At 47.2% G+C, this 14798-nt stretch overlaps 1 protein-coding gene across 1 annotated transcript in view; it reads right to left on the bottom strand.

The window, feature by feature from the left end:
- Positions 1-14798, bottom strand: part of RHPN1 (rhophilin Rho GTPase binding protein 1) — a 62374-nt gene that overhangs the window by 4728 nt on the left and 42848 nt on the right. The window contains exons 9-14 of the mRNA XM_079984313.1: positions 12878-13034; positions 9549-9668; positions 7742-7936; positions 6716-6792; positions 4670-4816; positions 1404-1562 (exon numbers count right to left, since the gene is read on the bottom strand). Of these exons, the coding sequence (XP_079840439.1) occupies positions 1404-1562; positions 4670-4816; positions 6716-6792; positions 7742-7936; positions 9549-9668; positions 12878-13034 (855 nt within the window). The remainder of the gene's footprint in view (positions 1-1403; positions 1563-4669; positions 4817-6715; positions 6793-7741; positions 7937-9548; positions 9669-12877; positions 13035-14798) is intronic.

The raw sequence follows: 14798 nt of genomic DNA, 5'->3' as shown, positions 1-14798 counted from the left end.
CGGGGTTTGGGTGCAGGAGAAGTGGAAGGAGAGCAGTAGCTTGCTGGCATCTAACTTTTGCTGAACGTTCTCATCAAATTCCAGCAGAACAGAACCATAAAGCATTAATCGCTTCGGGAAAAGACATGCAACAATTCCTGCGTTGTGGTGGGGCTGGACTAAATGACTCTTGGGGTCCCTTCTGACTCTACGATTCTGCGTTCTTCATGCACTCAATTGTTCAGACTTGGGGGAGGGCATAATTCCACGTACAAACAAAATTACCAAAATTACCGTATTTTTTGCTCTATAAGACTCACTTTTTCCCTCCTAAAAAGTGAGGGGAAATGTGTGTGCGTCTTATGGAGCGAATGCAGGCTGCGCAGCTATCCCAGAAGCCAGAACAGGAAGAGGGATTGCTGCTTTCACTGCGCAGCGATCCCTCTTGCTGTTCTGGCTTCTGAGATTCAGAATATTTTTTTTTCTTGTTTTCCTCCTCCAAAAACTAGGTGCGTCTTGTGGTCTGGTGCGTCTTATAGAGCGAAAAATAGGTAGTGGTTCCCGAACTTTCCTGGGCCACTGCCTCCTTTGCTCCATAAACTCAACCCCAGTGCCCCCCAACCTGTAAAACGCATCATTCGGAACAGCACGACCCACTAAGGAACACAGTAACAGAATAAAATTCAGTACAGTAACAACCAACTGCACATTTATTCTAAAGAAATCCGATTAAACCTGTTTAGTCTGATTAATTCAACAAAACTGACCAGCTTGACCAGGTGATGCCAGCTTTTCAAAGTCTAATGGCCATTTATTTATTTATTTATCCACCCCCATCATCCAGCCCAGACACTGAGATCCAGTGCCGAGGGCCTTCTGGTGGTTCCCTCACTGCGAGAAGTGAGGTTATAGGGAACCAGGCAGAGGGCCTTCTCGGTAGTGGCACCTGCCCTGTGGAACACCCTCCCAGCAGATGTCAAGGCAATAAATAACTATTCTACTTTTAAAAGACATCTGAAGGCGGCCCTGTTTAGGGCAGTTTTTAATGTCTGATGCTGTATTGTTTTTAATATTCAGTTGGAAGCTGCCCAGAGTGGCTGGGGAAACCCAGCCAGATGGGCAGGGTATAAATAATAAATTATTATTATTAAGGAACCACTGATCTAAGAGATGTATCCTGCTGTCCCCTGAGCAATCCTAAGAGAATTGTAGAGTCAGAAGAGGATTCTGAGGGTCATCTAGTCTAACCCCCCCCCCGCAATGCGGGAATCTCAACATGTAGGTCCCCCATCCAATCCGAAACCAGACCAGACCCTGCTTAGCTTTGCAAATGTGCCAGCAGTTTTATTGCTGCGTCACTAGGAGGACTACCCTGACCGCCCCTCCAACGGGCCTTTGCTCATCCCAGCCCCCACCCTGCTTACCACGCTCTGCCCTTCGGAGTACTGCAGGGTGATGACGCCAACATCCGCTCCCTCGTCCCCGGCCACCTTCAGGAGTTGCACCACCTCTGCATGCTTAGACCACTTGCAGTCCTTGCCGTTGATGGAGACGATGTAGTCGCCTTCCTTCAGGCCGGCGTCCTGGAAACCCAGCGAAGAGAAGTGAGGCCCAAGGAAGCTGGGAAGCCCCCCACAGAACAGGTAAGAGGGAGGGGAAGGGGCACGGAGACCTTCAGGAACCCCAAGGCTGTGAGGGATTTCGTGCGAAGAGATGCATCAATGGAGGGGAGTTCATCTCCTATCCAGTAGGGCTAGGAAAACACTCCTGCTTTTAACTCCACAGAAAACTAACTTCAGGCTTACCAGCCTTACGAGACTGCAGAAGTAGCTTACCCGCTAACATCCTCACTGCGTCTGTGAAACTCACTGCCACTAGAACAGAAAAACACCAGCCACGAAGGCAAAAACCAATGGCCGTCTAGTTGTGCAAAATGTGAGTCAGCTCCTCCTGAAATTTACCTTGGGAAATGGGAAACACCACCAAGCATTCAGTTTACTGTATTTTTCACTCTATAAGACACACTTTTCCCCTCCTAAAAAGAGGAAATGTCTGTGCGTCTTATGGAGTGAATGCAGGCGGGAGGCTCTGCTCAGCGTTCCCTTTAAAGAGCTGAGGGGAAAAGCCCCCAAGAGCCGCACACATGCTCCACGCGGCTCTTTAAAGGGAGTGCGGCTCTTGGGGGAGCCTTTCTCCCGCTGCCCTCAAGAAGCTTCACATGGCTATCCCATAAGCCAGGACAGCAAGCGGGATCGTGTAATAAAAACATTATTTCCTAGGGAGAAAATCCCAATGCATTACGGACTCTCTCTCTCTCTCTCTCTCTGGCTACACTTCTAGATATTTTCTCTGCGTACTGAATCGATTTGTACATTCAGGCCAATCTGTTACCCCCGAGGATGTGGACAGGCTGCTTGGACGAGTGAAACCAACCACCTGTCTCCTTGATCCTTGCCCATCCTGGCTTATAAAAGCTAGCCGGGAAGGACTGGGCGATGGGCTTCGTGGGGTGGTGAATGCTTCCCTCCGTGAGGGAGCCTTCCCAGACCCGCTGAAAGAGGCGGTTATCAAACCACTTCTTAAATAACCATCTCTAGATGCGGCCACGATGGCCAATTATCGCCCAGTCTCAAACCTTCCATTCTTGGGCAAGGTGATTGAGCGAGTGGTTGCTGAACAACTCCAGGCACGCCTGGAAGAAGCGGACCATTTGGATCCCTTCCAGTCGGGATTCAGGCCTCATCATGGGACTGAAACTGCCTTGGTCGCACTGGTTGATGATCTCCGGCGGGCTAGGGACAAAGGTGAGAGCTGTTTCCTAGTTCTGCTGGATCTCTCAGCGGCGTTTGATACCATCGACCATAACATCCTTCTGGACCGTCTTGAGGGGCTGGGAGCTGGGGGCACTGTCCTACAGTGGTTCCGCTCCTTCCTCCTGGGCCGTGTTCAGAAAGTGGTGGTGGGGGATGAGTGTTCAGACCCCTGGGCTCTCACTTGTGGGGTGCCTCAGGGTTCTGTCCTCTCCCCCATGCTTTTCAACATTTACATGCAGCCGCTGGGAGAGATCATCAGGGGGTTTGCGCTGGGTGTTCATCAGTATGCGGATGATACCCAGCTCTACCTCTCTTTCAAATCAGAACCAGTGAAGGCGGTGAAGGTCCTGTGTGAGTGTCTGGAGGCGGTTGGAGGATGGATGGCGGCTAACAGATTGAGATTGAATCCTGACAAGACAGAAGTACTGTTTCTGGGGGACAGGAGGCGGGCAGGTGTGGAGGACTCCCTGGTCCTGAATGGGGTAACTGTGCCCCTGAAGGACCAGGTGCGCAGCCTGGGAGTCATTTTGGACTCACAGCTGTCCATGGAGGCACAGGTTAAATCCGTGTCCAGGGCAGCTGTGTACCAGCTCCATCTGGTACGCAGGCTGAGACCCTATCTGCCTGTGGACTGCCTCGCCAGAGTGGTGCATGCTCTGGTTATCTCCCGCTTGGATTACTGCAATGCACTCTACTTGGGGCTACCTTTGAAGGTGACCCGGAAACTACAACTAATCCAGAACGCAGCAGCCAGACTGGTGACAGGGAGCGGCCACCGAGACCATATAACACCGGTCTTGAAAGACCTACATTGGCTCCCAGTACGTTTCCGAGCACAATTCAAAGTGTTGGTGCTGACCTTTAAAGCCCTAAACGGCCTCGGTCCAGTATACCTGAAGGAGCGTCTCCACCCCCATCGTTCTACCCGGACACTGAGGTCCAGCACCAAGGGCCTTCTGGCGGTTCCCTCACTGCGAGAAGCCAAGTTACAGGGAACCAGGCAGAGGGCCTTCTCGGTAGTGGCGCCCTCCCTGTGGAATGCCCTCCCACCAGATGTCAAAGAGAACAACAACTACCAGACTTTTAGAAGACTTCTGAAGGCAGCCCTGTTCAGGGATGCTTTTAATGTTTGATGTATCATAGTATTTTAATATTTTTTTGGAAGCCGCCCAGAGTGGCTGGGGAGGCCCAGCCAGATGGGCGGGGTATAAATAATAAATTATTATTATTATTATTATTATAGCGACCTTAGGGTAGAAATCCTTCAGGTGCAGGGAGCTGAAGGTTCCTCCAACGAGGGTTCGCATAGCAGGACCTGCATGCACAGTGGAACCTTGGTTTTCGAGCATCTTGGAAGTCGAACATTTCGGAACCCAAACACCGAAAACCCGGAAGTAATTGCTTCCGTTTTCGAATGCGCCTCGGAAGTCGAATGGCGAGAGGTGAGGTTACAGGGAACCAGACAGAGGGCCTTCTCGGTGGTGGCGCCCACCCTGTGGAATGCCCTCCCTTCAGATGTGAAGGAAATAAGCAGCTATCTTATCTTTAAAAGACATCTGAAGGCAGCCCTGTTTAGGGAAGTTTTTAATACTTAATGCTGTATTGTTTTTAACACTCGATTGGGAGCTGCCCAGAGTGGCTGGGGAAACTCAGCCAGATGGGCAGGGTATAAATAATAAATTATTATTATTATTATTTCTCAATTTTCACCATTGAAATTGCTGACAGCCCTTTGCGCCTCGGTTGTCAAACGTTTCAGAAGTCAAACAGTCTTCCGGAAGGGATTATGTTCGGCAACCAAGGTTCCACTGCATAGGGCAGCTTCCCACACGGTGAGCAAGGCACCCACGTTCCCAACTGCAAGACCAGCCACTTACTGCCGCACAGCCTCCAGCGATGACTCCAGCGATGAGCACCGGGGAATCCCCTCGGAGGGTGAACCCAAAGCCGCTCTCGCCTCGCACCAGGCGCACCGTCCTCGGGGGAAGCCACTTGTTCTTGGCGGAGAAAACCGACAGTGGGCCCTGCAGGAGGCAGATGTAATAATAATAACAACAACAACAACAACAACAACAACAACAACAACAACAACAATAATAATATAACAACAACAACAACAACAATAATATAACAACAACAACAACAACAACAATATAACAACAACAACAACAACAACAACAACAACAACAACAATATAACAACAACAACAACAACAACAACAACAACAATATAACAACAACAACAACAACAACAACAACAACAACAACAACAACAACATATTTATACCCTGCCCATCTGGCTGGGTTTCTCCAGCCACTCTGGGCAGCTTCCAACAAATTATTAAAATACAGTAGTCTGTTAAACATTAAAAGCTTCCCTAAAGAGGGCTGCCTTCAGATGTCTTCTGAAAGTCTGGTAGTTGTTTCTCTCTCTGACATCTGGTGGGAGGGTGTTCCACAGGGTGGGTGCCACTACCGAGAAGACCCTCTGCCTGGTTCCCTGTAACTTGGCTTCTCGCAGTGAGGGAACTGCCAGAAGGCCCTCGGCGCTGGACCTCAGTGTCCGGGCAGAACGATGGAGGTGGAGACGCTCCTTCAGGTATACTGGACGGAGGCCGTTTAGGGCTTTCAAGGTCAGCATCAACACTTTGAATTGGGCTCAGAAATGTACTGGGAGTACTGCAGGAGAGAGACTTCCAGGGCTGGGGGCGCATTTCGTATCCCCGAAATGCATGCACCTTCCTGGTGCAAAGAACTTCAGAGCAGCCCCCATGGAGCAGAAAATTAGCATCCAGTTCCCAGGGGCGCCAGAGAGATGCCTCTGTGGGGAGCCTGAAAACATTCTCCCCACTCGGGGTTCCCAGAGACCAACACTCGGAGATGTACCACCTCTGCTGCATGGCAGTGGCTCGTGGGATCGTCCTTTTGGTAGGGAGAAATCCCTCGCCATGCAGACGAGTGTGCTCCGAATTTCAGACCGGACTACTGCAATCTGCTCTATGTGGGACTGTAAAGAAGTTTGGGTGTTGTTCTTAGTCTTTGTTAAATTTATGTGCTGCTCCTCATTCAAGCATCACAGGAAAATTTACAGCATAAAAACACAAAAATATATAACATAATCATAAACAAAACAATAACCCCCAAAGCCCATTATTATTATTATTATTACTACTACTACTATTACTACTACAGTCATACCTCGGGTTACAGACACTTCCAGTTGCGCACTGCGCTGGTCCTGAAAGTACCAGAATGGGTTACTTCCGGGTTTCAGCGCTTGCGCATGCGCAGACGCGCTAAATTGCTCTTTGCGCATCAGCAGAAGTGCCGATTTGCGACCTGTGCGTGCACAGACAAGGGGGTTGCGAACGTGCCTCCTGCATGGGCCACGTTCGCAACCCGAGTGTCCACTGCATTCCGCAAACATGGAGCCACCACCAAAAAGGCCCGTTCTCACACTGCCACCCTCCGGACCTCTCATGGAGGGGGCGCAAGGAGAAGGGTCTGAGATGATGATCTCAGGGTCCGGGGCAGTTCATATTTGGATAGGCAGTCCTTGGGGGTCTTGTGGTCCTGAGCCATTTATAGGTCAAAACCAGCACTTGGGCCTGGAAACTAATTGGTAGCCAGCGCAGTTGGACCAGGATCGGTATAATATGCTCAAACCGTCTTGCTGTCAGGTGAGCAACCTGGCTGCCGAATTCTGCACCAGCAGAAGTTTCCATACCGTCTTCGGAGGCAGCCCCACGCATAATGCTGGCCCATTTCACTGCGTGACATGGAGCTCTATAGCATTACAAGGGAGGAACAAAATGGGGAAGACAGGAGGGCGGAACTCTGGGATCTCTTGGCAATGGATCCACTCTACTCTACCATTGCTGCTCACTTCAAAACCTGGCCTCATCCAGGCCCTGTGGTACGTACCAGCCGATGGAAGATATCTGTGACTTTCACCTTGGAAAAGTTGGGAGATTTGATTTCCGGCCTCTGGTGAGTTTTTGCTAAAAGAGAGAGGGGGGGGGGAGAAAAACAAGGCTGAGAAAGAGGAGGGGCACAGGAAGTGGTGCTTTGAACCAGCCTTTGTCAACCAGAATTTTTGGGACTACAACTCCCATCAGCGTGTGTTGGCTGTGGATGATGGGACTTGTAGTCCAAAACATCTAGAACGTACCAGGTTGGGGGAAGCCTACTTTTAAACCACTGCACAAATATATCAGTACGTATCGCTTCTGGAGCTGGATCCCTAAGGACTGCAAGTAGATATAATTCGAGGAAAAGCATGTATTCCGCAGAAACCCAGCGTTTTACTCTGGACACACAGAATCCAGCATCCCTTCAGCCGTCTCTTCCTTTCCTTGGGCATGTTTCTAGTCCTTAAGCCTGCTAAGAGATCTCTTTTGATGACCCATGGCAAAATCTCCGCGTCCAGAAGGGAAGCTCCCTAGAATTCCCCCTCTGCTCAGAAGACAGGGAGTCACAGATTCCCGCCTTTCCTGTAACGCAGCAGGCTGTTTTAAAGCGTTTTTAAAACATTGTGCGTTGGTGCTGTAATAACCTTGCCTTGGGACTTTGGGGTGAAGGGCAGGTAATTCATAACCACAAGGGGTCTTCATCAGGAAGACCAAAATTTCAATAAGGAATGGGGGAACTATATCATTTGCCTGAAAAAAACTATTGTAAACAATTACAATTAATAGCAGGATTGGAATGACGCTCGTAGTTAAAAGTTGTGCTGGTTTTTTTTTTTGGAGATTTAATAAAATTGGACGAACAGAGAAGATGCAGGAGAAAAAGTTAACGTAAGGGAACTTATGGAAATTGTTTTATTTGTTTGCTTGGTGATTGTTGGTAAATCTGAAAATTTAATTATTAGTATTATTATTAATCACAAGGAGTCTGGATTTTTTTAAAAAATGCTTTGTGCATTTGTGCCTAATCTTGCTCACTTACGGTGGATGTCGGGGGCGTCCGCTGTCTCGAAGAAGTCTTCCTCGTGGTCGATCTCCGAGTACTTGCCGAGGGAGCGCTTGTGGGCGAAGCAGAGGACCTCCTGGAGAATGTCCATCTTCCTCAAGATCTTGCACAGGCTGTGGATCCTCATGGCTTCCTCGTGCCTCATTATGGCCTTTCTGAGGTGAGCCTTGCCTACAAACACACCCAACAAATATATACTGTATTTTTTGCTCTATAAGACGCACTTTTTCCCTCCTAAAAAGTAAGGGGAAATGTCTGTGCCTCTTATGGAGCGAATGCACTGGACGACAGAGGGATCCCTCGGCTACCGCTGCAGTTGCAAGCTGAGGGATGCCTCTGCTGCCGGAGCCATGGCTCCTGTCCATTGCTCGCTGTGAAACCAGCAGAGCAAGAGGCGCTGCGCAGCTATCGCTCTTGCTCTGCTGGCTTCAGCGATAGCTACGCAGCGGCTTTTGCTCTGCTGGCTTCATAGCGAAGCGGGAGGAGGGACGGATGGGAGCCCGTCTCGCTGTAAAGCAAGCAAAGCACCTGTCCTGGTGTCTCTTTTACAGCAAAGCGGGAGGAGGAATGGGCAAGCAAAGTGAGAGCTGCGTAAAGTGAGACAGAAACCATGTAAGCGGCTCTCGCTTTGCTTAGAATCATAGAATCATAGAGTTGGAAGAGACCCCAAGGGCCATCGAGTCCAACCCCCTGCCAAGCAGGAAACACCATCAGAGCACTCCTGACATATGGTTGTCAAGCCTCTGCTTAAAGACCTCCAAAGAAGGAGACTCCACCACACTCCTTGGCAGCAAATTCCACTGTCGAACAGCTCTTACTGTCAGGAAGTTCTTCCTAATGTTTAGGTAGAATCTTCTTTCTTGTAGTTTGGATCCATTGCTCCGTGTCCGCTTCTCTGGAGCAGCAGAAAACAACCTTTCTCCCTCCTCTATGTGACATCCTTTTATATATTTGAACATGGCTATCATATCACCCCTTAACCTCCTCTTCTCCAGGCTAAACATGCCCAGCTCCCTTAGCCGTTCCTCATAAGGCATCGTTTCCAGGCCTTTGACCATTTTGGTTGCCCTCCTCTGGACACGTTCCAGTTTGTCAGTGTCCTTCTTGAACTGTGGTGCCCAGAACTGGACACAGTACTCCAGGTGAGGTCTGACCAGAGCAGAATACAGTGGCACTATTACTTCCCTTGCTTTACATGCTCTGCGCAGAATTTTTTTTTCTTGCTTTCCCCCTCTAAAATCTAGGTGCGTCTTATGGAGCGAAAAATACAGTAACTATGTGCAAAGGCAAGGAGAACTCTGTGGCTGCGTCAGGCCAAAGGCCAGCTCAGGCTGATTGGAACAGCACTGCAAAACATCTGGAAGCCACCCTGGGCCCATAACCTGACGTGCCAGCGTAAATGAATAACGCAGAGTTTTTCAGTGAAAGAGTAAGAGCTTTACTGAGTTAAAATAAACTTCTTCATAAACAACATGGTTCCAAACAGTTTGACTGAGATTCCATACTGACTCTGCTCACAACTGAGGCAGACGGACTCCGACTGAAATCTTACAGAGAGAAAATGGCTGCTAAGTCACATGTCAGAGCGACTCAACAGATAGCAGTTAGGCCTGAATAACTATAGTAGGACCAAATGATTGCGCAGTCCCAGCACTTCCCAGCCTGCTTTGCTGCTTCGGCTCTCATGTGTCTTTGTCATGTGACACCAGCTTGGCCAAGGATGCTCTAAGGCAGTATCAGCCAGGGGACGGAGGATGGAGGGATTCTGGGAATGGGGACTTACCCAGCTTCCTTCGCTCTTCTTGGTCCTGCAAGAGCAGCCGGACGTCTGGGCCCTGTGGCGGCGTGACGTGGAACTGGAGGAAAGCTTTCTCGTGCTCCGGGAGATCCACGTCAGACGCAGCTGCAGGAGACAGACCAGGAAAAGGCTGACTTGGCAAGCGATGGAAAGATCAGGAGGCTCCAAAAATAATAGATTGGCCAAATTCAATTACAGGAATTTGTGGAGATTGACTAGCAAACTCAAAGGAAACTCAAAGCAAAAAATTTGCGGGAAAATGGGATGGTTATAGAAGATAGGTTCAAAAATACACTCCGTGAAATCATTCAATTAAAATTATTTTTTTTAAAAAAGGAAAAGGCTTACTTGGGAGGAATCACAGAAGCGTAGCATTGGAAGGGACCCCGTGGGGTCATCCATTCCAACCCCCTTCAATTCAGGATTCTCAGCTGAAGCATCCATGACAGATGGCCATCCAACCTCTGCTGAGAAACCTCCAAGGAAGGAGAGTCTTGTGGGAGTCTGTTCCGCTGCTGAACAGCTCTTACCGCCAGAACGTTCTTCCTGATGTTTAGTCGCAATCTCCTTTCTTGTAACTTGAAGCCATGGGTTCGAGTCCTACCCTTCCGGAGCAGCAGAAAAGAAGCTTTCTGCCTCTTCCATGGGACAGCCCTTCAGGTAATTGAAGATGGCTTTCCTATCTCCTCTCAGTCTCCTGTTTTCCAGGCCAAACACACCCAACTCCCAAGCCGTTCCTCATAAGCTTTTACTCAGAGTAAAGGTACCCCTGACTGTTGGGTCCAGTTGCGGACGACTCTGGGGTTGCGGCGCTCATCTCACACTCTATAGGCCGAGGGAGCTGGCATTTGTCCGCAGACAGCTTCCGGGTCATGTGGCCAGCATGACTAAGCCGCTTCTGGCAAACCAGAGTAGCGCACAGAAACGCCGTTTACCTTCCCGCCAGAGTGGTACCTATTTATCTACTTGCACCTTGATGTGCTTTCGAACTGCTAGGTTGGCAGGAGCAGGGACCGAGCAACAGGAACTCACCCCGTCATGGGATTCGAATCGCCGACCTTCCAATCGGCAAGCCCTAGGTTTACACCACAGCGCCACCCATGTCCCTTTTTACTCAGAGTAGGCTCATTTAAATGAATGAGTGTGGCAGAGATATGTCCATTAATTTCAAAGGGGCTACTCTGAATGAAACTTAATTGAATGCTACCCATGGATGACTTACACTGACTTATAGGTTTAATTTAAGATGACTGTGCTGTACTGCTTGCTTAACTTGAGCTGACAGTGGTTTTCGTTGTTTCTCTCCCCTTCACACTTTTTCTCTCTTTTTCCTCCCTTGTTCAATTTGCTATTTTCCCAAAAGATGAAGAAAAGCAGCAAGCCGCAAGGCAAGACATGCCAGACTATTCAAAATCCAGCTGGTTTCTAAACACTGCCCAATTCTCCGGGCAATCGCCGCTTGCCAAGTCTCTAGTCTTGAGCGTAGCAGAGACCACATGACACAAGTCCTTTTGAGACGCAAAACAGACCGACTATCGCCCTGAAGATGTAATCTCTTCTGCATTTATTATCATTTGCCGGCCAAAGCCACGGCTAATCTGCTTACGTTAGGAATGAACTTTGGAATTAGGGCCGCTCAAAGCGCTAGGAGGAGACAGTGAAGCGCTAAGGAAGCTCAGCTAAGCATCTTCCTCTCTGCTCTGAAAACACCTTGGAATCAGCCGCCGCTGCCCTAAGCCCATTATGGGCTGGCATCAGAGGTGGCACGTGCCAGCCGGGTTTGGGGCTCAGTCTGGCGAGGAGTTTGCTGACAGGCTACCGAGCCAGTCAGAGACCGTTTTACTCCAGAGATGTACAAAATGGGGAGAAGCAGTGAAGCCAAGAGCACACTGGTTTCAGATTCAAATTGTGCTCGGAAACGTACTGGGAGCCATGTACTGGGAAACACACCTTTCAAGACCGGTGGTATGTGGTCTCGGCAGCCACTCCCAGTCACCAGTGTGGCTGCTGCATTCTGGATTAGTTGTAGTTTCCGGGTCACCTTCAAAGGTAGCCCCATGTAGAGCGCATTGCAGTAGTTACCCCATTCAGGACCAGGGAGTCTCCCCCACCCGCCTGCCCCCTGTCCTCCAAGAACAGTACTTCTGTCTTGTCAGGATTCAACCTCAATCCATTAGCCACCATCCATCCTCCAACCAGAATGGCAATGTATTGTTAAGTACAGTGGCACCTCGCAAGACGAATGCATCGCAAGACGAAAAACGCGCAAGACGAAAGAGTTTTTCGTTTTTTGAGTCGTTCCGCAAGACAAATTTCCCTATGGGCTTGCTTCGCAAGACGAAACGTCTTGCGAGTTCTTGCGAGTTTGTTTCCTTTTTCTTAAAGCCGCTAAGCCGTTAATAGCTACTAAGCCGTTAATAGCCGCTAAGCCGCTAATAGCCGTGCTTCGCAAGACGAAAAAACCGCAAGACAAAGAGACTCGCGGAACGGATTAATTTCGTCTTGCGAGGCACCAGTGTATTAGGGGCGAGGGGTAGTAGTATCTCCCCAGCTGCATTTTGATGTCAGCTGGATGCACGTTGCACAAAAGCCACAGGTGGAGAGGCAGTAGTGACAATAAAGGATATTATTATTATTATTATTAAAAAGCAGAAACATCACCTTGCCAACAAAGGTCCGCCTGCTCCTTGGGAGAAGACGCCTGCTCCTTGGGAGAAAGGTGATGGCAAACCTAGACAGCATCTTAAAAAGCTGAGACATCAACTTGCCAACAAAGGTCCGTATAGTTAAAGCTATGGTTTTCCCAGTAGTGATGTATGGAAGTGAGAGCTGGACCATAAAGAAGGCTGATCACCAAAGAATGGATGCTTTTGAATTCTGGTGCTGGAGGAGACTCTTGAGAGTCCCATGGACTGCAAGACGATCAAACCTCTCCATTCTGAAGGAAATCAGCCCTGAGTGCTCACTGGAAGGACAGATCCTGAAGCTGAGGCTCCAGTACTTTGGCCACCTCATGAGAAGAGAAGACTCCCTGGAAAAGACCCTGATGTTGGGAAAGATGGAGGGCACAAGGAGAAGGGGACGACAGAGGACGAGATGGTTGGACAGTGTTCTTGAAGCTACCGGCATGAGTTTGACCAAACTGCGGGAGGCAGTGGAAGACAGGAGTGCCTGGCGTGCTCTGGTCCAGGGGGTCACGAAGAGTTAGACACAGCTAAACAACTAAACAATAACTATTATTATTATTAATTGTGCTTGGGGGCAGAGGGAGAGATTGAGGGCGGGGGCACGGGAGAGCCAAAGGGGATACTCACGGGGGCAGTCGCAAAGAGCCATGGCAGCGTAGCAGTGAGAGAGAGCCTTGAAGTGCTCGGATTTGACATGCACCATCGTGGTCCATGAAAAGGGGACGTAATCCTTCACGTGGGGTTGGGTCATTGTCTGATACACCAAGGAGTAGACCTCTTCCACCTGGAAATGTCAAGTACAGGTACAAGGTGGAAACACAGGCATGGCAAAGATTATTTCACACTCACCCACCCAATGGCAGGTGGCCACGAGGGGAAATTCCAGGTGTTTATTGAGCATCTGTCCCGATTCGCATGCACAACACAGAGGTTGTCTACAGAGAGTCTGCCATCATTCGACTGCAGGGAGATCGCACGACCACAAGCACCAGGGCGGATAAAAATCAATGGTATTTTTTTTTTTTAATCAGATTTTTTTAAAATTTTAAATTGGATTTTTAAAATAAAATGCTTTTGGACTAAAAAGTTTAAGTTTTTCATGTGTGCCAAAACTCAGCCTAAGTTTTTTTTTTAATTGTTTACCACATTAGTTAACAAACATGGATACATATGCTATAATGTTATTGTTTTAGTTTAAATTGTTATTAAGGAAATTGATATTTTTCTCCTTCCAATAAAGCATAGCAGAAAAGCTGTCCAAATATAAACAGTCAACTTTAAATCTCACAATAATTTCATAATTATCTGCCTATGTATTTCTTATAGTATAACGATACCAGTAATTTTTTATATAACTGTAAAAACTACTCTGAAAATTTATTATTCCAAAAATGAAACCTTCATCTGGTTCTAAATATTAAGATTTTACCAGCAAGAATGAGTCTTTATGTGAAAAAGAAGATTTAAATCAAGTCTTACTGACTAGTGATTTAAATCGTGATTTAAATAGATTTGATTTAAATCAAATCCAGCCTGACAGGCACCCATCGAAATTTGTTTGCCACGTGGCTACAATATCACCAAATTGCACAAATATTCAACCAGGATAAAGTAATTGGATTTGATAAAAAAGAATCAAAATTAAAAAAGTATTATTACAAAACTCAAAAAAGAATATATCTAAAATGTATAATTTATTATTAGAATGGGAATTGAAGGATGAAGAAGTAAAAGAAGTTATGATTAAATGGGCATGTGATATAGGATATGTAATTCGGCTTGAACAATGGGAGAAATTATGGAAATATGATATTAAATTCACGGCATGCTATACAATAAGATAAAATTTTATGAAAATGGTGTACCAATGGTACTTAACTCCAGTAAAATTGGCTAAAATTTACAAATTAAAATCGAATACCTGTTGGAGATGTAAAAAAGAAATAGGAACAATGTTTCACATGTGGTGGGAATGCCGACCTATTAAACAACTTTGGAATGAAATCTATGAAGAACTCAAAAAGATGTTTAAAATATCTTTCAGTAAAAAACCAGAGGCATTCCTTTTAGGGTTAATTACAAATGATATTCCCGACAATCAAAGGAAAGTATTCCTTTATGCAACAACAGCTGCCAGGATGCTTATAGCAAAAAACTGGAAAGGGAGAAAAATTCCATCAGTGAAAGATTGGCAAATTAAATTTTGTGAATACATAAATCTGGCAAGACTAACAGCATACATAAGGGGACAATCGGACCAGAAATTATTAAAAGAATGGGGTTGTGCTAAAGAGTATATGAAAAAACATTGTTCTGGAGTAAGTATATTGGTATGTAATGAATGATGCTTTACAGGGTTAAATAAAAAGAAAAACGGTGTAAAAAAAAAAAGAAAGTACAAAGGTGGAAGTAATCTAATTAGACACAACAATATAGTAATAGTAAATTTTTTGAGGTCTTAGAACAAAGGAAGGAAGTCAATATGTGTTTATGTACGTAATGATATGGTTCTTATCTATAGATGTGTGCTTTTTCGTTTTTCTTTAGT

This window comes from Podarcis cretensis, assembly GCF_951804945.1.
Source record: "Podarcis cretensis genome assembly, chromosome: 7".
NCBI lineage: Eukaryota > Metazoa > Chordata > Lepidosauria > Squamata > Lacertidae > Podarcis > Podarcis cretensis.
Note: the sequence above shows the minus strand (reverse complement) of the source record. Positions and strands in the feature narration are given on the sequence as shown.